The 24,034-nt window shown below is 39.5% G+C and overlaps 1 protein-coding gene across 1 annotated transcript in view; it reads left to right on the forward strand.

Annotated features, from left to right (window-relative positions):
• The window catches only part of wb (wing blister), a 152,714-nt gene that overhangs the window by 19,068 nt on the left and 109,612 nt on the right, over window positions 1-24,034 (forward strand). The window contains exon 2 of the mRNA XM_022058527.2: window positions 6,010-6,317. Coding sequence (XP_021914219.1) covers window positions 6,010-6,317 — 308 coding nt within the window. The remainder of the gene's footprint in view (window positions 1-6,009; window positions 6,318-24,034) is intronic.

Consider the following 24,034-nt stretch of genomic DNA (forward strand, 5'->3'; position numbering starts at 1 on the left):
GGTCGGATTCCGGTACTACTACTACTATTACTATTACTACTACTACGGATAATAATAATAATAACAATAATAATAGTGGAGATTACGTGATGTGGCTTTTATTCCGCTCCAATTTCTTTTATGAAGTAGATAAACAGGTAAACGTTCACGAATAAGTCTTATCTTAAAGGATGAAAATATTATTCTGAATTCTTTACATCGTCTGTGGACCTAGATGTAACTTCCTACAGTTCATATTTCAGGCAGGAACATTCAGAGTGCAACTGACGCATGTAGAAACTATTTCAATATGGATTATCCCTTTCCAATCTTGCTTCTGCAAGGACACGAACTCATAGCTGAATATTTCTGCAGTGACTCAGGGAAATGTGAAGCTGTAGCAGGGTGTCTGCATTTCCAAAATAAGAGGCACACGCCCATTTCACAAAGGTTAGTGTGTTGGCAGTAAACCATGCGCTTTTGTTTTAGCAATGACTAATAGGTATTTACGCATTCATATCGTGCAATATTACATTTAACATCGATGTGGAATTAGCTCTTGTCTCCAGCCTGTACTTGTCGCCCTGAAGCTGCATAGAAACCGTGTAAAACTATAGAAAATATAGTCCTTCATCTGTCCATGAGGTGCAGAAACTCGTGTGCTGGACGCATCCACTGACATCGGCCTTCAATTTTACAGCCCACGCTACCTGTGGAGGAACTGACCTGCAGGGCTGAGTGGACCCCATGGGAGTTTAATGAAATTGAAGTGAATTTCTGATCTTACGAAATGGGGACAGTTCACTTTAATTTAATTTATGCTCTCAGTCATGATAAATTGGATCCTTCCCAGCAATAATAACTGCAGTGCCCATTAGGTAGTGTAATTCGCCAGACCCAGGCAAAAGGGTAGTCCACAAATTACAACCGGTAGATGGCAGAAATGTTCCATTCGCCTAATCTGTGCTGATTAAGAATTCCGTTAGTGTACGTTCACTGAATATTTAAAAGATGATCTTCATTAAAATTGCTGGCTGGCCGAGTGGTCACTGACTAATTTTCATCTCAATTTTAGTAAAAATTCTGTTCAGAAGCCGCCAGCGGTACAGAAAATAAGGCAGCCATTCTAATGGGAGCACTCACTTTATAGTGAAAAGACGTCTAATGGTAATGAATGGATGAAAAAAGCAAATTTGAATAAATTGAAAGTCAAACTGCACTGATGTATTCTGTACAATGAGGTTGTTTGTTATCTTGTACCGTCCAGTCAATAGAAGTTTCTGTTCCACTAGAATACATTTCAGACTTTTAACCTGTATATTTAACCTGTCCGAATATTTTTATTGCATATGAAGGAAAAATACGTAGGAAATTTTGTGAAAAATAGCAGGCTAATGTATAATTTAATAAAAAGCTTTTCCTTTCACTTAGATGCGTTGCCTACGTTTTCTAGATGTTGCAGAACGTAGTGTGAATAGAATTTCATGTGTGGGCCTACATAAACGAGGGAGGTGGTCGCGTATAAGTGAATAGTAAACAATAAAAGAAGTGCATTCCTGAACAAGATTCTAAGTACCGGAAACAATAAAACTAATAATAGCAATAATTATATCAAAGCCGCAAGTAGAAGTATAATACATTTTTCTCTTATTTTTGGGCTAGAGATTAGGCCTACAGATTCTGCGATTGCATCCATTACGAATTAATCGAATTAAAACTGTAATATTTCTTTTTACCTCATTTCGCCCTTAACTCTTTCAGAACCGAAGAGTCTATGAACTCTTGAATTCTAATTTTGTTTAATGGTGCTGTGCCAACTGCAAATGTTATGGAGTTTTGTTACAAAAGTCAGTCATGTGGCATTAGCTGGGAGGGAAAAGTATATTTTAATAGCGTGTAGCAACATGTATTTCGTGTTCCTGGGAAAAATGCGCGAAAAATCTCGTCAAAAGAACCCAGGACTGGATTCGAATGGGATGTCTCCCGAATACGAAGTAGGAGTGCCAAGCGACACGCTGTGACATCGGGTGAGATCACTTTAAATGAAAACTTGTTTTTGAGTAAATGCTGAATCGTGTGTTTTTGTTTTTGTTGCACGTGGTATCGGCTTAATATACGTACAATGAGGTAGCGTGTTTGTGCCTCCTCATAGCATGTAACAAGGTTAAAAGATTTGTAGTGCGGCGGGTTGGATATCCACATTTATTTTACTTGTCCATTTGTCGCTTGTTCAAAAATTATTTTAATTGGTCCGTATATCAACTCTGTTTCTTTTTATCTTGTTTCCAAGCGATGCTTTTAATTTTGTTCTGTAGACATGCTTTTCTTATTAAGCATTCGAAGCACGTATTGCCTGACAACCTTACTCCACCTATCGCTCTGACATCTGTTGGTGGTGATATCATATCATCTCGTTCGCTTCTCATGAGTCTAAAGTAGTACATGAAGGCGGTGGTCGAAATAGGCCGTTGAATGTGATATGCTATAAGCGTTACGATGCTTGTGTGGTGAGAATGGAAAATAATGTATTAGCTAGCAGGTCCACTGTTTTGCATCTTCTGGTCCGTATAACGACAGAAGTGAGGACATGACATGCTCTAGTATGTTTGTAAAATATTCCGACTCACCAGGCATGAATAACCCAGGGGCGGAACATTCATGTTAACTGTATTACTTGTGGAAGGTCGGCTAACACGAAAAATAATAAAGTGTTCTGTCTTACATTAGTGATTCAGTGGCACTTAATACACTGGGACATAGCAGAACTGATCATGTAAAATGCGTCGTTAGCCAGCTCCAAACAGGCTTTGTTAGTAGGATAGTTGGGCTTACGCTTGCAGCTAGCATAAATTGTAACCTTCGTCATGAAAATTACATTTTGATACTTCAGAAATTGGAAAGATTGGAGATGGACAAATATTTATCGTAATTTTAATTTAGAATTCATAGTTGCATCAACAGTAACATTCAGTGTTGTGAGTTCGTCATCAAGTTGGCGAATATTTTAGTAATAAAACTTTTTATTGATATTGTTTTGTGATGGTGTGAGACTATGTCTCTGTGCAACTGAACAGCTAAGGGACCCATAAAATTTGTTGTTACTGCTTCATAAACATTGAGTAAGAAATTAGTTTTTATGGTGGGGAGTGTTTGCTCCCGATCACTATTCAGTCCAGAGAGCCATTCCTTGTCGATTCCCCGCGAGTGCTTCTCAATATATTTACAACTACTGTCCATATTTTAACATTGTCTTGTCAGCATCGACTTTTGTGGCTTTTGTCTTTGAACCCTATGCGGGGAATCAGGTGAATTCAGTAAGAATAGGTCTTGAAATAGCGGGAGGCACTGTGTTGAATATGGAAGTGACAGGGCCTTCAAGGAAAAGTGAATTGTGTGTGTGGAAACGTGATTAAAATATAAAATCATCATAAACTATTCGCATATACGCCTTACGATTTACAAGACCTTAATTCTTTATTAAGGAGAAAAGTATATAAGATTTATGGCTCCCACGGTGGTAAAATTTCGACTCTGTGTTCAGGGATGTAAAGTCGTGTAATCATGTAAGTGGGTACCAACATCGTTTAATTAAACCTAGAAGGTGAAAGCGTTGCGATCCTCCAAAATGTTGATAACCACTACAATAATCCACGCGTTTGAATGCAAATGACAAACATATATTTATTGAAAAGGTTGGTAGTGGTGTACTTCAAATTTGACAATGGTCACTGCGTCTGCCTTATTTCCTATTTGCTATTCTAATTACCCGAATTTATTTTATTCGATGTTGTAGGAGTTAGAATTTGATTCACAAATGCTCCGAAAGACCAGCTGAACTAGATGCTCTTTGATTTTGGTTTTTCTGAACTAATCAGGAACCAAACAGAATCTGCCTTGAGACTGCAGGTGTAAGTTTAAGGAACCCTATAATTATTTTACCCCCAGTTTGTAAAAGATTATGTCTCTGAAGGAGCGGCCCCTCTGTACTTGGTATGAATTCTTATCTCTGTTGTAGACGGAATATGAGTACTCTCAGTTCTCGTGAAAAGGAAAGGTTGCCACCCCATGTTGAGTCCATGAAACAGCGCTCGGGTTTGAACAATAGGTGGGAGTCATTGGGGTTTCGACCCTTCAACACCCTTCTCTTTCTACACTGGAGCCACCCTTCTTTCTCTTTTGCTATTATATTTGAGGGCTGTTCCTTAGCGGCTTCCTTTTTGTCTCCAGCGAAGTGCTGTGAGTGGTCCCTCCCTTGTAGAACCAGGGACTATAATTCCACCCCCTTCCAAGGCATCGTGGACTGCCTTCTGAGCAGCAGGTTTTTTATGTACCTGACCATAAGGGTGTAACACCTCTCCACATTCCAAAATTTCTTTCATTTCTAACACGCGCCGCTGGCAGAGGCGTTGGGAGGTCCCGCTAAATTGAATGAAATTCGCAGACTGTCTCTGAGTCATACCAGATCATAGCTTTCGAATACTCTCCGACAAGGGGAAACGGACAGGGAACGCACAGATCCATGTTTGTTGTTTTCATCTTGATTTACTACGCATTTGTAGAGCTGGATGGACATTATTTTTTTAAAGTAGGATGTAAGGTTCTCACGGCTGTGAGTACGAAGAAGGCTGTCTGGGTTTTAACGGCGCTGCAACCCAGAAGACTACCGTCTTGGTATTTTTTATTCTGATTTCTAGGTGTTCGCGGCTGGAGTCCAAAGGTATAACTTAGGATTTTGGGTGTCAGCCGCGTCGGATGTCGAGTATTATCAAACTTTCCGGCGAACATTGCAGTTACCATCTTCAGGATGATTTTTAATACTTGAGGGCTATATTAATCTACTCAGAAGTAACTACGAGCTGGATAGGTTTGCGGAAAAAAATATTTTTTTAAAGTGCTATTGAACAGCTACCATTAATCTCACTGACTAAATATTTCACTGATGTAAACCTATCAAAACACAATTAAAGTGTTAATATTTAATTTGGGAAATATACTAAATTATGATTGTGTTTTCAGCATGTTAACATATGAATGTAGACTATATTTGCCTCCATAATCAGGGTTTCGACACCCCTATCACGCGTCTTTGTGACGTGATGATTACTTAAGCACCTTACACAGCACGCGAATCTCAGATTTAGAATCGCAGAACACTGGCTGCTCGCTGACTGGGATTTGCGGATGGACGCGTCATGCATCTCCCTCGCTAAGGTCTTAAATAAATAGCACGTGTGTCATGGCTCGTCTCCCACAGCGTCTGTGATCGGCATCATGCAGACAGATTTAGTAACCCTCGCAGAATCCGTGTGCATTCGCGATATACGGGCAGGTGGAAGCTATGGACGATTCAAGTGTGGGGCCACTGCCTCTGACTCATATAACGGACTCAAAACGATTTGTTGACGCAGTGACGTGCAGATCGCCCGTTCCGTTGTTCAAACCATATGGAACTTAACAAAATAATGTGAGAAGTACTATGGTATTAATAATTGAAGTTTTATGAAATGAACAATGACTTGAAATCAAAAGTGTTTGAAAGCTAAGAAACATCTTCACAGTAAACACATGTGTATTGAGAAAAGCAGCAGTTATCCGTTTTCCGGAGAATACAAGTTGAAGGAATGAAGACGCAGTCTGTCGCCTACTTTCCACGACATCATAAATTTTTCTGCGGCCCTCGACAAAGATATGAATAGCGAATGCTGTCCGCGAAAATTAAATAGTTGCCGACCCCTGATGAACACTGTCAATTATGTTAAAACGACATTTTTCACATAAAACGCAACGGAAGTATGAGGGAATACTGTTTTAATATCGTCGATCTGTTTTGGACGTAACGTATTCCAGATAGTGGCATAGGGAACAAAGAAATACAGGGAAAATAACTTAGTATAGTTGTTTTTATACATGGGTTTTTACGAACGCAAGTGTCAGGTTGTGATGGCAATACCTATGCGGAAAGACGAACCCATTTGACAATATTTGTACATATTCCATTGGATTAAGTCTTCCTGTTATGATTACTTCCAGACACGGGCGGAAGTAACAACGGGAACGGCGTGGGTCTGTTCCCGAGCGTGTTCAACCTGGCGACCCGCGCCGCCATCACGGTGAACGCGACATGCGGCCTGATGGGGCCCGAGGTGTACTGCAAGCTGGTGGAGCACGTGCAGATGAGGGCCCCACAGTGCGGGGTCTGTGACGCGAACGCCCCCGATCCCGACAAGAGGCACCCCATCACGCACGCCATCGACGGCACACCACGCTGGTGGCAGAGCCCCAGTCTGCAGAAAGGGCCACAGTACGAGTGGGTCACCGTAACACTGGATCTGAAACAGGTCGGAACCTCTTCAATATTCCTCGATTAGACAAGTCTGTTGTGTTGTTTTTAAGCAAACTTCACTTCCATATAGACAAGTAGACTTGCCAACATGCTGTTGTCTTGTCTTTCAACGCTTGCAACATTTGACAGATTTTCACGTAATTTGATATGAACGTTTTGTAATTGAAGGCTACCCCAACCTCGTAGGTCTTTAATAAAGACACCGAGGTCGTACTATGTTGTGACAATAAGGCCTTCTAGCGCAGAGTTATGAAATTATATATGGTAATAGATCTTCCAAAATATGCAACCTTTGTTTACGTAATTTTGTAGAAAGTAGGACAAATTTGATGGCCATGCGAACACTTTCACTTCAGTTTGACAGCGGATAGCTAAATGAAATTTTGCATATTTATTTAGCACAAATATTCATGTGATGTATGTGCGAATTGTCTGTAAGTAGATCATAACAAGCATGGCAACGGTTCAACAATTGAGGAAAAATAACAGCCATCATGATGATCCTCTGGGTTTTGCCGCCGTGTAGACTCGTTGGTAGATGCCAACGTTTCGGAAAATAATAATAATAATAATAATCATCATTGTTATCACTGCCGTGAAAATCCGAAATCTCAAAGTTACCGTATTAACAACTGAATTCTTTATTTTGACACTAGAGGTGCCAATTACGGAGTCAGCACGGGAAGATAAATTATGACAATAAGTGTATATCGATTCTACAGTCGTAATTAATAAAAACAGAAATTGGGCCTGTTAACTACGTAGGATTTATTTGCTCATAAGCTCAGCACGTTACCCAGAATCTAGGTTGTATTTTATTGTTGGACTATAAACTTGGTTTACTTAAATATAACATCCAAGTTTAGTAGATATTAGGTATGTAATGCTAGTACATTTATAACTCTAACAAAACCACGGATTAATTTTTATTAAAATTCTGTACAGGAAAAAGGGCCTTTATTTATTTACTTATGTTTTATTTAACGACGCTGTCAATGTCTCAGGGGACATTAGAAGCGTTACTTTCGTGGGAATTGAATAGCAGAGGCTGTGGTAGGAAGTGGTGGTCGTCTAATTTAAGGCTCTATTCCGGAATCTGTCTGGACGGACTGAGGAAATACACTATAATCAGTCTGAGGGCCTTGATTTGAACCCAGGAGCTCCAGAATATGAACAACTAGGGCGCATAGTTCGGTGCGGAATTACTTCAATAATTTTAGTCCCGAACCCCGAAGGGGATTCTTAGGCTTTGTTCGGGAGACAAATGGTCGTATTAAGATCTAATGGACTATATTTAGAAGGCTGATGATATAATATTATCTGCTAATAGAATGACTGACTTTTTGGTTAGAAAAAATTCGCAGTATAGAAAAGTAGAGTGTGGAAGTTACATTACAATAGACCGGAATTGCGGTATTTTTTTCCATTCTTTCCAACTTATTATTCATAACCATCTTCGTATTTTTCACCCTACGGTGCTTGATGTATATACAGTTAAACAAGCCAGCAAGTAAACAGTTCACTCAGTTAATGTTTGAAGATGTTACTCAGTGCCTTTGTCCTTAACATACGTGTAAAAATATGAGCACTTTGTAGTTTCTGACAAGCTGGTGTTAGAATGTCACGCGTGTATTTTTAGATACTTGTATTTTCTCTATATATTTTACTAAGTCTGTCCTATGAATAATGCGAAGGTGTAATTTATTCTTCCGTATTTTTTTAAACTGTATGTGTTTTGCTTAGCAACTGTATGCATTAAGATTAAATATATCAGAGATGAGGACTCTGAGAACAATACGTGAATCTAAGAGTGCGGAACACACTAACTGGAAAGAATTACGTACTGAGTCGTTTCATGGGGTTGGTGTAGTTACTTGTGCGTTAGTCTAAATACAGATTTCGTGTGTGGGGCATTCTTCCCAGTACTGCTGGCTCTTTAAAACTAATACGTTTACTGTAATGAGGCTTATAGTTCTTAGCTTTCGTAAACGTAACATGATGCACTACCCCAAGACCACACAGATTGGTGTGGATTTTGACGAATATGACATGCCAGCTGGAAACGTCAGACTTCCTGAGAATATTGTGTGTTTTGATAAACATCTCCATGTAAGGAATAACCCTTTAGAATACTAGGAACAGTGGAGATACCTTCTCGCCTCTCTCCCAGTCATGTTAGAGCATAGTTTACATGCATTTCTTGATCTATTGTATAAAGAACTAAGCTTTTGGTCTGGAATTATTTTAGACATTTTTATATTTACGCGTGGCTCCTCTGCTAAAGTCTCGTAGGTTTTTGACTGTTAGGACAATTGTATCACTGGCTTGAATCCCGCTTGTGGTCCTATATATGTACACATTTTCTGTAATGATCTGTTCTGTGTAAGAAATAATTGGATACCCCATCCAAGTAGACTTATAAAATTTATAAATGGTTTGTTATTTTAGAAGTAACTCTGAATGGGACCGATCAGAATTGTAATTACAATGAAGAGAAAAAATACATTTGAAGGCAGTTTCTTGCGCGCGTTTTAAAAATTCTTATTGCCAGCTGTTGATTGTTTATCATCAACGTTTTGTATATCCGTAATGCTGCACAGTTAGCATGAATAATTGATACCGATTTAAAAACTTCCTGAATAGCAAAATTTTTCCCACTTTAACTGTCTCCACCCAAAACTGAAATGTATCGATCGTTAAAGAAGGTCTATGTATCGACACGTGTCTAGTTCGCGTGTGTGAGTTGTTTACGTAAGGCACATTTCCAATATGGTCTTCTCACTGACTGTCAGGATGTAGAGCGTATTGATATTGTGAGGTGGGTTCAGAACTACTTTCTTATTCCACACCCATTCACATAAGCGTTGTGTCGAGGGACAGAAAAGCCTTTTGGTTCTCAGCGGTTGCGTTCTGGCTGACCGCAGCTAATTCTCTGTATGCCCGCTATGATCACGTTCCTACTTATACGTTCTGTGCATCTTTGTTGTGGGGGTGGAATGCTGCCACGCGAGACTTTGAGTAGCTCGATGAATAAGTTGTAGGAACTTTTCCGACAGCTGGTGAGCTGTTTGTTACCGTTAGGATGCAACTCTTCAGCAACTCTGAGACGGTCTTAAAACAGCAGTCAATTATGCGAGTATTCAGAACAGAAATAACAGAAACTGTGCTCCATATTTATTTGAATTATAACCATCATAAGCATTTTCATAATATCCTTTTTTCCAGTTGAGGTTTTCCTAGTATTTTCTCCCTTTGATTGACTTATCTTTTACTTTCTTTTGTCTATACCATGTTTCGTCTCTCACTTGACTATCGTAGTCATTTTGTATCACTAACTCCATTAAAATGGTTGCCAACAAAAAAGATTGAGAAGTCTGGTTTGAAATACCGTTCGCACGTTTTCTTGTTTCTATCAGTAAGGCTTTAAGTGCCCCCCTGTTTGCTTTTAGCGCTGTTTATTTATAACACTGTGGTAGCTGCTATGGTCGGGGTATTACCGGCTCAACTTGGAACTAACCTATCCAGCCAGCCAGACAGTCGAGATGCTTAAGCAGATACAGGAAGCTGGGGTCTCCGTACCACACAAGACGGGACAGCTTCTGGGACTGACGTGGAAGAATCACACACACAAGTGGAGGGGGGATGCTCCAGTTTTTTGTTGTTTTGATAACATTTTCTTTCCTGTTCTTGTCCTCTCTTTGAATCAACAATCTTTGTAAACGAAGCAAATTTAAGTAGTCCCTTCATTAACGCTGTTTTCACATTGTACCATGTCACAAGATTTAGAAGTATTTTGTCTTGAGACTGGTCTTACGTTGTTAAAAACAACGGATGTTTGATTAGCTCTCTGCGCTTATAACTCACAATTTCCTGGAAACAAAGGCATTGAATGGTTTAAGGAAGTAATTTCGTGACCGAGTTAACTAACTCCACGGGACAGAGTCCTTCTTGAAGAGCTTATAATCATTTAGATATACTTTTATGAAATTCGAAGGTTCATTAACACCAGACGAATTCAGGCCTTTTCGTCACTCATTGTCTTTATCCTCCATTTTAATGTTATCCTTCCATCCACGGCTAGATCTCCCAAGCCGTTTCCTTCAGATTTTCAGACTGCAAATTTGTATGATATTTTATTTTTCTCCATATGTTCTACGTGCCCAAAATATATTAATTTACAGTTTTGGATCGCTCGTTGCTCAAGTGAAACAAACGTGTATACTCATCTTGTTATAGCTAAGTGTCACTTAACTTAAAAAAAAGAAACTATGTGTGGAGAGCGGTGAAGTATGTGGAAAGAGTAGACTAGAATTTGCGTACTTACATATCGTCACATGTAAAAATCTTTAATGTAAGAGTGGAATGAGTAACTTGTATTATCTTATATGATGTGTTGTTCAATCTCGAAAAATAAATTCATTGCGGACAAGTGTTCAAAGAATTATACGCAACATGGGCAGTGAAATTATCATTATCATCATCATTATCAACTTCGTCGTTGTCATAATGGACGGAAACGTCCTTGAAGTATAGAAAGAGGGATGATGTTTGACCAGGTTCGCGATTTGACGGTAATGAGTAAGATGATGTCTTATATGATGTTGCGCCGTGTCAGTCAATGTCTTCGAGACTACATGGCACAACATCGCAGAAGACAGCCATCTTTATAACCCACTTCCATCTTTACGAAGTGAAAACGTTTGCGTTCCATTCACGGCATCCCCTTTCGAACTGGAGTGGGCAAAATGCCCGCAGGAAGTCGACTGAGCACTCCCCCGCACACGTGTGTTCAGGACGTCGGGCGGCACTTCCTGAATCAGGACTATCAGTCCGCGATGGAACTCTGCCAGAGCTTCGCTCTACCCGACAGACTCGGCGGAAATGCGTCACTTATCACCAAAATAGTACGAATTACTGAAATGGAAAGTGAACGTAGGTGACTCCAAATTATAATTCTGTTCTGATAAAGTCTGTGCTGATCCCACGTGTGATTTTGCACGATCATATGTGGTTACATAGTTAAATAAAACGAATCTCAGTTGAATGATGCGTACTTTGAAATGTTACCCGTTGAAATATAGAGATGAACCAGTAAGGGCTGCTGAAATAATGGCGATCTTGAAAGTGTGTTTTTGATTATTTATTTCACAAATTTTAGGCGTGTTTGCATCCCTGCGCGGTGCCTGCTAAAGTAGCTCAATCTTTCCTTCTGTTTGTTGTACACATGAAACAATTCCAGAAAAGATAAACAAATTTTTACGAATATCGATGGGGAATTTTGCTAAAGTTTAACGTCACATTCCGATTTTGGTTAAAATCCAACAAAAATAACGAACACTTTACGTCATGAACGACATGCGTTTCTGCGGTTGTTACAGAGGTAAGAACCGCTAGGGGACTTAGTTACCGAGGTAAAATAGGTTACTTATGGTTACCTAGGTTGAATATCAGATGTAAAACTCTTGCGACCGCCATTATCGTTACGATAATCTTAGTTTCCCTAACTTGTGTCATAAAATTGCTTTACTCAATGGATTATTTTCACGTAACATTTTCATAGAAGGGAGAGCTGAAATACTGTGCTTTTGCTTCAACTCTTTGCATTCCGTCGTCATAACTAACGAAACTTAGAACAAATTAGGACAACATGAAAGTCAAATAAGCATGATCATCAAATTATAACTAATTCTATGGAGTAAAGTCATTTGAGAAGCTAATAGTAAGCTCTGCTAGCCAAAAAAATTTCCACTTTTTATGGAGCCCAAAAGTTCATTACTGCGTTTATAACAGTCCGCCGCTGGTTCCTGTCCTGAGTCAGATGACCCTGCAAATCTTTTTTTTTTGTCCCTAAAATTCCTTTTTTTATTATAATGATAATATAAATTCCTTGTAACATTTTACTCTGTTTGAAACGTGTTGGAGATGGTGACCCAGACGATTATAATCCACTGCCATATGATATAGTAAGTTTATTCTACTGTTGATTCTTGGTTTGATGACTCCTTTAATAACCTTGCGTATTTAATTAAAGCGAGAGCGACAAAGTACGGGACTAGCGAAAACTCAGAGGAGAGTTTATTTTGTAAAGATGAGGGAGTATGGGAATGTGCAGATATTTTAAATTACATAATTTTTTAAACGTATATTTAACGATTGACACTTGTTAACTCAAGAAAGGATATTTAAAGGAATATATTTGTATATTCAGATAGTGAGAAATAAAGCCGAAGTTGTCCGTGCACTGAAGCACCACGGTATAAAAATGTATCGAGATGGAGGAAAACCTGTATGAATTCTTAACCTCTGCATTAGATAGACTCTAATGGCCAGCTTCAAACTCCGACCTCTTACTCCAAGTTAGGTATTCAGTGGACCCCAGAGTCGATCTAAACGTGGAGAAAAAGTTTGTTCCTGCTAGGAATCGAACGTACTCATGTGCATAGCCAGATTTTTACTAGTTGAACTATTCCGGCTAAGATCATTTGAGTTAATAAACCGTTGATATACCTGAGTTTAGTAATCAAGACGTCTCTCCACTTTCGTATGTTCGAGGCTGCAATTTTCCATGGCCGTTGGCAGGTCTCTGTTGATCCATACTCCGGAGCGTGATACGCAGGCTCTACAGACTTCTTCGCACTCATATACCCCAAAGTTCCTGAAATCTTTAGAATTGTGTGTTTGGATAGAAACTGGAATGCGTGTATATACACGCTAGAGTTCAATGCCCCCTGCAGGGTGCTGATCGGGACCCACCAATGCCTGCTCTTCACTGACTTCATTCGTCATTTCCCCATCTGAGCCTTAATAAAAGAAACGGATAAAGAAGAAGAAGCAGGAGGAGGCTTTTGACCCGTGCCTCATTGTTGTTGCTATTGGTTTGCTGATGGCCGCGAGGTATCGTCTCTCAAGAGCGCAGCCTCCGGGCTGCATTTCATTATCCGAGCGCTGGACCATAACTGCCTGCTCGCCCTGAACTCTTTGTAGCTCAGTACACTCGCTGCAGATAGTAAGTGTGACAACTATCAGCTTTGTTGTTGTGATTCGAAGATAAATTTAAATTGAATTGCCTTTTTATTTCTCTGTGGATCTTAAATTACACAGGACGGCTACTGAAAATCGTAATTTTACAACAAAATAACTTCACTCTTGCTACCTGGGGCGTTACTGGTGTAGCTACGACGCTCTTGTTGAATCTCGAGGTATCTGGGGATTACCTGTGGCAGCAGTGATCAGTTATGTTCACTTTGTATCCGGATGCGTCTTTGGCAAGCGAAACCTGTAATTTTTATCGTCGATTTTTGTTTGTTCATTCATTTATTTATTATTTATTTGTTTATTAAGTTCTTTGTTAATGAACTTTGGGCTCCAGAATTGTTTTGACTAGCTAAGCGACTGCTAGCTTCTCAAGAACTGTTCTGCTCAATGGAATTACTTACCTAGTTTATATTACACTGATTTCCCCATTTTACTTATAAGAAAGTCGTAACACTTGATGTTGTTAAATGTATGTTAACATCACAATGAATGGAACACCTTTTTAGCGGTTGTAGCATGCCCACCCCAGAAAGCTTTTGATATGAAGACAGTTGAAGCACTGACGGCGAATATTCTTATAGGCCCAAGCCTAAGTTTGTAGCAGCTGCCAGTAGCACACGAAGAATACAAGAGGCTCCACAAATTTCACGACGCTGCTTTTATTAATAGAGTGTGTACCGAGTATGATTCCTGTCACAGACATAATCTTTCCGTAAGCTAATGCGATGCTGCAGTAATTTGCTACGGAATTAGCGCTACCGTAAAACGCCGTTGCCGACATGGTCTCGACTCCCCTGAGGCTATTTTGAGTGTTACGACAACAGAGGCAAGGCGTTAATAACGAATCTTATGACGACAAAGAGGCGTTGGAAATCAAAGACAGCTGGACTTTAATGACAACGCGAGGGTAGACGTACCGGAAAAGTTATGCAACTCATTTGTGACACGTGTTCTATTTGTAAAGGAAATTCGCATTGAAAGCAGGGGGATAAAAGCTGCATTAAGTGTTGGAAATGTCGACCGCTTCCAAACTGTCGTCAATTAGCACCAAAGGTCGACCGGAACAGTTTCTGTCTTGTAAGCTTCCTCTGACGCGGAAACGGTTTACCTGACGAGATATTGTCTATTTGTTAGACACAGGGGGATAGGAAAATGTATCGAAAATCACATTCTGATAAGTTAAACAACGAGATGACAGGTAGTGTTCGATAATGAACACTCGTTGCACATGTGAAAAAGACATCTTTGCACTTCCACATTTTGAAGACGACTGACAGACCAACTGGCGCGAGCAAGTTACGTGACGTAACTTGCGTGCACTGTTGAAAAGTCACAGTGATATTGTGTGTTTATTAACCCAATCCGTACTGAATAGCAACCATCAATATGCATTTTAATATGGGTTGCGTGACTTTTAGATCGCTCTGTATGTACGGAAATAACTAGGCCTAACTCCATGGATCAGAGATCGCCAACCGTAAAAGTTGTCTGCGGAAGTGTTTTTGAGGGCCTAAGATTAGCGAGAGGTACTTCGATCTGTGCGAACGTCTGGATTCATATATTTCGGACATAGTTTAAAAATGTTTACGTAGTGTATTAATGGCCCCTTATTTGCAAAAAGGGGCGTTATTAAACAGTCTTTTCATGCAAACGCGTATGGCGTATGCTTTGATTTTAAACGTCTTCCTAGTTGTGATCACTGAAGGAAGGTTGTCGACCCCTGCCATAGAACATCGTTCTTCTGAGAAGCTGGAAAGTGGCACTGGAACTGCTTTTGTTTTCCACTGTCAGTATCATTCCACCGATACTGCATATTCACTCGTGTACTTTCTGGGGGGTGAACAATGGGACTGTTAGCGGCTGCTGTAGCCTCACTCCTTTGTAAAAAAAAATAAGCTGCTTGTACTATAGCACGCCTACCTAACCATCATCCTATAAGGCAGCAGGTAAGATTATGGCTTTATACTCACAACAGAATACCATATGTTGCTCTTAACTCCAGAGCAGCCACATTTATTTGTTTGCACACACTTTTAATAAAGTTGTAGCATTAAGGAGGGGGTTTATTCACAGAATTAGGCAATGTATAATGCCTGGTGAGTAATGCTGTAGTGTTTTGAAAGTAGACTACAGTATTAAATATAATTTAGGGTCTGTTTAAGATCTTTTGTGTGGAAACTGAGATTTGGTCTGTGGTAGTTAGAAGTGCTGGACGATCAACATGTTCGCTGTCATGACAAAGGTGGGGCCGCGTGGTCTCCTTTCGTCTGTTTTACCGTTGACAGACAAAATTCTTTTTTCTCATCCCATCCCGTAGTTTTAGCGTCGTTTATTACGTCTCTATCTCGTTTCTTTAGATTTCCTTCCCCCATTCTTCACACGTCTATTACAGTTTTTTTACTTGTTAATCTCATGAGAGCGATTTCTTCTTTTACCAAATGGGATATCTTTTTTGTGACGATGGATCTTTTGTCGGACCTGTTCTCCGCCGGCCGTGACCAAGCTGTTAGAGGCCCAGGATACTCTACACTCAAACGAAAGTGGGAATTTCTCGCTTCTGACTCGCTGGAACGCTTTTAAATATAATGATATAATTTGATGATGAGTGACAAATTATCATCGTACATGAAAGGTGTTCACCGGCATCATAATAGGTTGAAATGATGTCTGGATTATTTCACCCAGAGGCAGTATTTCTCTCTCTTTCATTACCTTAGTCATTTTTTCCATGCACCTCTTTTGTACTTCAAAAAAAAACATGAATCTGTATCTCTCGCTTTTTTCTGATCTGCCTGCATGGTGGCTCCTATTTGACGAAAAAAAGGTATGAACTTGTACCTCTAGTTTTGTCATTAGGCAGCAGCCATGAATGGTTTAATTCTTCTAGCGATCTGCAGTGCGGCGACAAACAACTGATATAAAATTCGTTTTATGTCACATACTTTCGTTTCTAGAATCGGAATTTTGTTATTACTAAAACAGTTCGTTGCTTGTTTCTTGCAAAGCACTACCTCGCAAGTGCCTTATTAATGTTTACACTGTTTACAAAAACTTTATGAAATATAAATACTTAAGATTAGTGTAACAAACTCACAATTAGCGTGAATAAGAAGCATATCAAAGAAGTGTGGTACAAGGAATAAACAGTTCGGTACTCTGCGATGTATTTCAAAAAAACCCGGAAGAGGAATAAATATCTTGAGTAGCAGCAGCAGGAGAAGAAGAAAAGAATGAAGACCTGTAGGGTCTGTGTGTGAAGTTGGCCGTCAGCTGCAGGTGGTTGCGTCTCTGCGGGTCAGTGGCTTGTGCATCATTAGATCGTAATGCTCACGTCAGGGAGCGTTTCTTCGTAATTTGTAACTATGGCGTCATTTTTAACAGTAAAGCTGCTAGTAATAGAAACGATTTGGCGCTACTACACATTACAAAACTTTTAGTTGTGATACAGTTGTAGAAAAAATAAATTAAATTTGCAGGAAGATCTTTTTTTATTTCTATCTTTACTCTCGTCCTTTTATGGCTTTTCCTTCTCTCTTGTCCTTTATTTCGGACCACAGAGAATCAGTTTTGTGACTTATGTATGTCTCCCGTCCGTGCCTTTCTTATACCAAACATCTTTATATGAGTTCGAATGAAGATCAATATGGAAAATCTGAAGGATTAATTTGGTTTATATAGTTTTCTTATCTTCATGAATGCACAGATTTTTTGGAGGGGGGGGGGGCTATGCTAGTAACACATACAAAATCAAGAACAGTTGGTACAGAATGCGATAATAATGCCTTAATTTTTTAAAATTACATTATCAGAAGTTCTATTCTAGCACCGAGTACCCATATCTCAAATTTGTGAACATAATGCGTGAAATAACTCTGCCTAGTAAAGATGTGACCTAAGACATGCTATAACGTCCTGCAAGTTACATCACGTTCATTCCTCTCACTTGCTTTTCCTCAGTCAGCTGTCGTTTTGGGACCGTGATTGTATTGTCTTTCTTTTCTACAGTTATGCCTGAAAACTCTTCTGATGTATTGTTATAAAAATTGTTCATGCGCAAGTAAACCATAATGAGGAACTTTATAATTTTCACTTTTAATAAATATTAGTTAATCTATGATGTGAAGCTTTCACGGCGGCTTTCATTAATAAAGTCTTCTCGGGCTATCAGCCGTGTTAGATGTTGATTAATCGCCGACGTTTCGAGGACCATCTCTGTCCTTATTTTCAAGGCTGTTGACTGTGTGGCTCGTAGCCACACAGTCAACAGAGATGGTCCTCTAAACGTCGGCATTGATCACCAACTAACACGGCTGATAGCCCGAGAAGACTTTATTAATTAGTTAATCTGTTGATCAAATTAAGACGAATGGAGTGGGCGTGGCGTGTAGCTCGTATGGCGGAAATTACTAACTCCATTCAACAGAGACTTTCATGAGAAACTAACAGTCACTCAGGCAGCCAAGAAATTATTCCCTTTTATAGAACAAGAAGGCTCATTCTCGTGTTTGCAAGAGCCTGTCGGTGGTCCTTGTCCTCATTAAGACAAATCCAGTCTACACAATCACGCAATGTTTTTGATACAGTTTCTTATTTCACTTTTATTTAAAATCTTAAAACTTTCTTGCGAGAAGAGAACATCGCAGTGAAACGCGAATATACATCCATAATTTGAGCGGAATTTGAACCCGCGACCAGCTTTTTGTTGATCCAAAACTGTTAATCTACAGCGCGACATCTGTGAGCTGCTGTTTTGTCTATCCCGTTAAAAGGCAACACAATTATTTAAATTAGAACAACTAAACAATCTCTGGTTTTTACTTCCCTCTACATGAAGAAATAGCCATTGTCCGAGAGTTCTTCAGGCAGACATGTTTCTTGTCACCGTTCACTTCTTAGCTCTTTCCTGCTCTCCATTTCATTTTCTAGGGTCATGAAAAGTGCAGTCCTTTCTAGGGGCGTACGTCTCCACCCTACTTGTCAGTATGTTCGTTGTAGGGTTCCTCTCAGCTTACTCATGCAACTTTAAAGGTACTAGCTTGAAGTGTGCAGCGGGATGCCTATCGGACGTGTCGCAGGGAGCTACTTCAACTTTTATCTGCCCTGTCTGTTTCTCAAGAACCCAACTTGAAGAGTTCACAAGATCGGGCTTCCAGCAGCTCGATGCGGTAAAGTGCACCTCTTTGAAGTGGTACTCCGTCATCTCCGTGTTTTCCCACGATATATAAGTGCGTGTCATATTCTTTGCTGATTTATCTTGTAATAATGAGACTGCTTTTTCATTTAAATATACGACTAAGTTGGTGCACACGTCACGTTCGGTCAGTGTAATTTATTTCTGGTTTGTTTAACGGCTCTTTGCTGTTTGTAGACTGTATAGCGTCGGTGAGAGGAAGTAATAATGACTTGGAAAGAATGTAGAAGGAAGCGGTAGTTTCCTGGAGGCACTGAGAAGAACCACGAACAACCTCAGTCAGGAAAGCCAGTCTCCGGGCCAAGATTTGAACTCCGGACATCCCGAATACAAAGCAAGAGAGCCAACCACTGATCTACTACATTCTGTTCGGTCGGTCTTGTCAGATGATTTTATCTGCTGAAGATCACATTTTAGATTACAACAGATGACCAATAAAGGGTCTAGACATCACATTTGCATTTGATGTCAACAGCTAGACACCCCTGATGTTTATTATTTTTCCGTATGTGCAATAGCAGACTAAATAACAGGTTTTAAATTAATGAGATAGTTCACTGAGACGAAATAACGTTACATTCTAATCCAATTCGCGTACCACATCATCAATCCTCTGACAGGCGTGGGCCGTGTTGAAATAATTGATGATATATTGAGCAAATGTTTAGTGTGTAACCATCTGGTTAGGCCTATATTCCTGCTATTCGCGTCAATTAACTCAAAATTCCGAAAGAGTCAAAGTTGTAAACAGAACAAAAAGTCATAGGTTTACTGTAATTTCAACTCCGCACTGTCAGGAACTTACAAACGTAGTTGCCTGACTATAATTACTGTTTTACCAGGTGTACGAGAACATAAGCAGTAGACGTGATGGAATCACGTTCTGTGGTTAACTGTAGAAGGAATCTGAAGGGGACAGACAGACAGAATTCTTTCCGCTCACAATTCCCTTGCAGCGTTCAGATAGCCATGTTGTGGGTTTCTTGGAGCAGTTACTGTCACTCGTCTCCTCGCAGACACAAGACAAAAGTTCATTTTGCCCGAGGGAAAGTAGAATAGTGAACAGTAACAGTAACAAAATGTTAGCTGTAAAGTGAACCTCGTGAATGAGTTTGCATAGAATTATGTACGTGGGTGTGTAATGTATCGTAATGCAACATCATTTAATTTGTTGCAATGTGTGTGTTTTTCTGTGTTACACCGGTTAACACAATGGAAAACGAAAAAAGAATCTTATGTGGTACACCATACACTGGAGCACGGCAGAATCGATTTGATAAAATGCATCGTTAGGCAGCTGCGGTCAGGTGCTCGCGACGAGCCTAAACCTCAACTAAATGTTTAATAACGCCTGGCTGGCTGGCTGGCTGGCTAGAATTGGCTAATGATTGGGTGTTCTGTGTTCCAGTGTATGGAGTAAGACAGAAGACTTTATATTTCACGTTTTTAAAAGTGCTAGCCGAGCTTAAAACCCCTGCATTATACGTGTGAAACTTTGGCTTTTACTCTAAGGAAAAGGCATAGATTAGATATGTTTTAGAACATGGCGTTGGGGAGAATAATTGGAGGGAAGATTGGGGAAATTACAGGGGGACTTTAATGATTTGTGCTGTTCCTCAGATATTAGGGTGACCAATTCAAGGTGGTTGAGATGTCCGGAAATTCTGAACGAGAGATATATCACTAGGAATACATTGAAGAAAATGGGAGGATAATATTAAAATGAAACCGAATAATAATGAATTTCGACGTTGTTGACTGAATTTATATGGAATAAGCAGCGTGCTGTTGTGAAACGTTGATGAACTTTGGGTTCCATACAAGTCGAAGAATCTTTTGACGGCCTGAGCAGTTATTACCTTCCCAAAAATAACTGTTCCATCAGTTGATTTCTTACTTATCCAGATCTTGACATCACAAAGCTGGTTAAACCTACGACTCTCGGTATACGACTCTGACAGCGTTTTCATTGTAACGTTTTTCTTGACTGAAGAAGGCAACCCGAAAGGAGACGTCTCTGCTGTTTTATACTGCATATTGCTACGTTATTCTTGGTTTGTGTCATTCAGTAGGGTTTTGGTTGTTTACTGCCTCAGCCACACAAAGCCCTATCTAAATGATTTATGGCCTCATGTGTGAATACTATTGCATTCAAATTAAAATGCGCAGTGACTATTTTGGCAAGGCTACAGGACAGTAAAGGTTTTCATTTCCATTTGTCATTTAGCACCTGTAAGGTTGTACCAATGCCCGTCGAGTAAATTACAGGATCAAAACAGTTTGACATTGTTTGGTGTTGGTTCGTTTTACTATGAGTGTTGTAGTAAATGTAAGAATGCAAGTGAATCGTTCATCATAACTAAATGTGCCACTGTTGTAAAACTGGACACGTGTGCTAAAAAGGATGATGAATAGAATGTTCATCTGTCTTAATATTGTTAATTTTTGGCATTTCCTAGGTTCTGTGTGTGTTGTCCGACGTTTTCAGTAAATGTAGGATTAGTAGTTTAGACTAATCCATACAGCTGGTATTTGCTCAGATGGTAAACAAATATCCTGCCACTTATGGAACTCTAGCAGGTGAGCCCATTACATGATCCTCTTCTGAGCCACTTGAATCCAATTCACATTATCAACCCCTGTTTCTTTAATTCTTATGGCATTCCCACTACGCCTGCCTTACGCAAGGCCAGCAACTATACCTTCCTAACCCTGTGATGCTGAGTTAGTCTTTCTTGGAAACCGCACAATCACCCACGTGGTCGTGAAATTCCCCGTCTTTTGTGGAGCCCAAAGACTCATAACTGTGTTCACAGGAACCCGTCACTGGAGCCAATCGTGAGCCAGCTGAATCCAGTCTTAACCTTCACATCCATTGCAACATATGGTGCTCTCATGCACACCCTACCTTATATCAGAATACAATATGTATTTTTCTAATTACTGGTACATTGTGTTTGTACTGACATCTCCATTATCGAATGTTGCTGTCGAGTGGTTAGTACTCTTGCGTCATATTCGGGAGGTCCTGAGTAATAAGTCGGTCCGAGTACCGCCTATACTGCCTGAAGTATTTTGTAATTTTCCTAACTTCCTTCAGGCAAATGCTTCGGGTAGTGACTTCAATAGGCCACGACCGCTTCCTTTCATATGAACCCATAATCATCAGCTTCTGTGAACGTCATCAAGTAAACCACGTTGGCTATTATTAATTAATAACATCGCCTTGTACTCATTGTGGTACCAAATATGTTTGAAGTTAATCTGTGGGTGTAATAGGCTTGATCTAGGATATCCTGCTGTATTAGAAATCAGAACTTTATGAAAGATGGGTAGCGCGGTTTTTATCTGTAGAAGAAATGCATTTTGGAAATAACTAATTTCACGGAGTACAGTTCTTCACGAGAAACTGATAGCAACTCAGCTAGTTAAGAAATGCCCGTCTTTAACAAAATTTGAAGGCTTGTGCGCAGTTGTATTTATGAAGAAGCCCTCTTCTAGTCCGGAAGAATAGGCCGTAATCCTTAAGTGACGTGTGACAAAATTTGTTTATTACTTTAGTTGTAGTTAACACTTTTTTCTTTGGCCTGAATGCTTTTCCAAGCAGACTCTGTTGTGTAGTTGACATGGTCACTTATATAAAATTGGATAGGGCACTTTTCCTTTGTCACTTCATAATTTGTTACTTAGAAATGCCTGTAACATCACGCATGAGTTGCGATTAAAATCTGACAGCTGTCTTTGCCTCTGAGTAACAGATCATCATTTTTTCTTCTGCTCTTTTTATTTCCTTTCTGTAAACCAACTTAATTTTCTTTTCCTCTTTTCTCTTGTGCGTCACCAAATGATTCTCATGCATTTATCTCCATCGCGATTTATTTTTGTTTTGAATACCTGAATGCTGGTTTTTTAAGGACTGCGTTTTAAATAATATTTGGATGAGCTTCGGTTCTGAAGGTCTGATGGAGTGAGTAAACCATAGTTCTGTTCACTAGGGAACCGAGTTAAGTACGTCATGGTAGTAGATAACACTAAATAAACGTTTGAGATATGTTTAATTAAAGTTCGCTAATTGTGATACATTTATATTTTTAATGTACACGAATCATAAAGATCAACCCAGGGACCGGTGGAGGGCTTTGGTTAATTCTGTGATGAACTTTCGGGTCCCCTAAGCCATATAGTTAATTTGTTACAATTGTTTTATTCTCTACACTTTTTAGTGTGTCGGAAATTGTTATTCTTCAGACGCCATACATTCTCCGAAGCATGTATAAGAAACTATTCGCACAATATATTGTGTTACTATGCGATCCCACCGTCCGAGTTAAGGCACTTCAACATTTCAGTGGTCGACAGTTCTCTACCTTTAATATAGTGCAGTAGCTTCCGAATTGTTTCCACGAAAACGTTCTGATACAAGTTTGTCTCCCACTCATGTGCATCACGTAAATTACATCTAAAGTTTACCACGAAAATTTTGTGACTCATTTGTATTAGAACTTATCGCATCGTTTCCCACAGAATTCGATTGAAGACTTCGATATGTAATCAAGACTTCCCTTGTTATAACTTTATTTATGAGTCTTCCTTGAAGCATTCCATGTCTTTAAAACCAGTAGAATTCCATATCTACAGTTCAAGCGGCGTGTCGTTAAGTAATAAGAAGTAGAAAGAGAATACTTAAGTTTTTCTTGTCCGGGATATATTTTCAATTCCTTTTACCTTCTGCTTACTTGTCGCTAAATTTGATTCCATGCTTTAACTGTCGGCATTTTTATATTTCCTTTGACCGTTTCTTGTAATTTGTCTTCTTTTGTTTCCCACCGGGAGTGACTTGTAGGTTTTCTTGTTCTGTTTGCGTCTTACTTTATTACGTCGGTCTTCTCTGACCAGACACCAAAACCTAGTTCAACCGACAACTATTTGTTCTAGTACAGTAGTTTTGTTGCTACACTATCCGTCCTCTAGTTTCAGATGTTAGTTTTCTTTTAAGAACACAATGTTTTAATGATAAGCTAATGGTGTCCATTTTGCATTACCGACTGCTTCTTAAAGAGTGAAGATTAAGGGATAAAGTTGTTCGTCTCTATTTCTGCACAAGTTCGTATTTTATGTTACTGAATAAAACAAGGCAAGTCCTACATCTTAAATCGCAAATCTTGTACCATATATTTGCGAAAAGTGATCAGCACACCTGTTCGTCATTACGCATTTCTGAAGAATAACTGAGAAGTTGGTTATGTTGACCTGTTTTTTTCCGAGTTTTAGAAGTCCGGAATGATATATTAAATTAGGGCTGTTTATTTTAGCATTTTTCTCTACTCACTTCTCATACAAAACTGTCACTTGTAAGTTTATAGATACTCTAGGAATATAATCTGAGCAGTTGGCAGAACGTCGTTATATAAAACGTGACTACTCACAACTGCCCTATTCATCGACATTTGGGTATCTGGCAGCTTATTCAGTAGTACGATTAGGTA

This window comes from Zootermopsis nevadensis, unplaced genomic scaffold (assembly GCF_977971745.1).
Source record: "Zootermopsis nevadensis isolate Lab colony 2312 unplaced genomic scaffold, Znev_1.0 Znev_ptg000021l, whole genome shotgun sequence".
NCBI lineage: Eukaryota > Metazoa > Arthropoda > Insecta > Blattodea > Termopsidae > Zootermopsis > Zootermopsis nevadensis.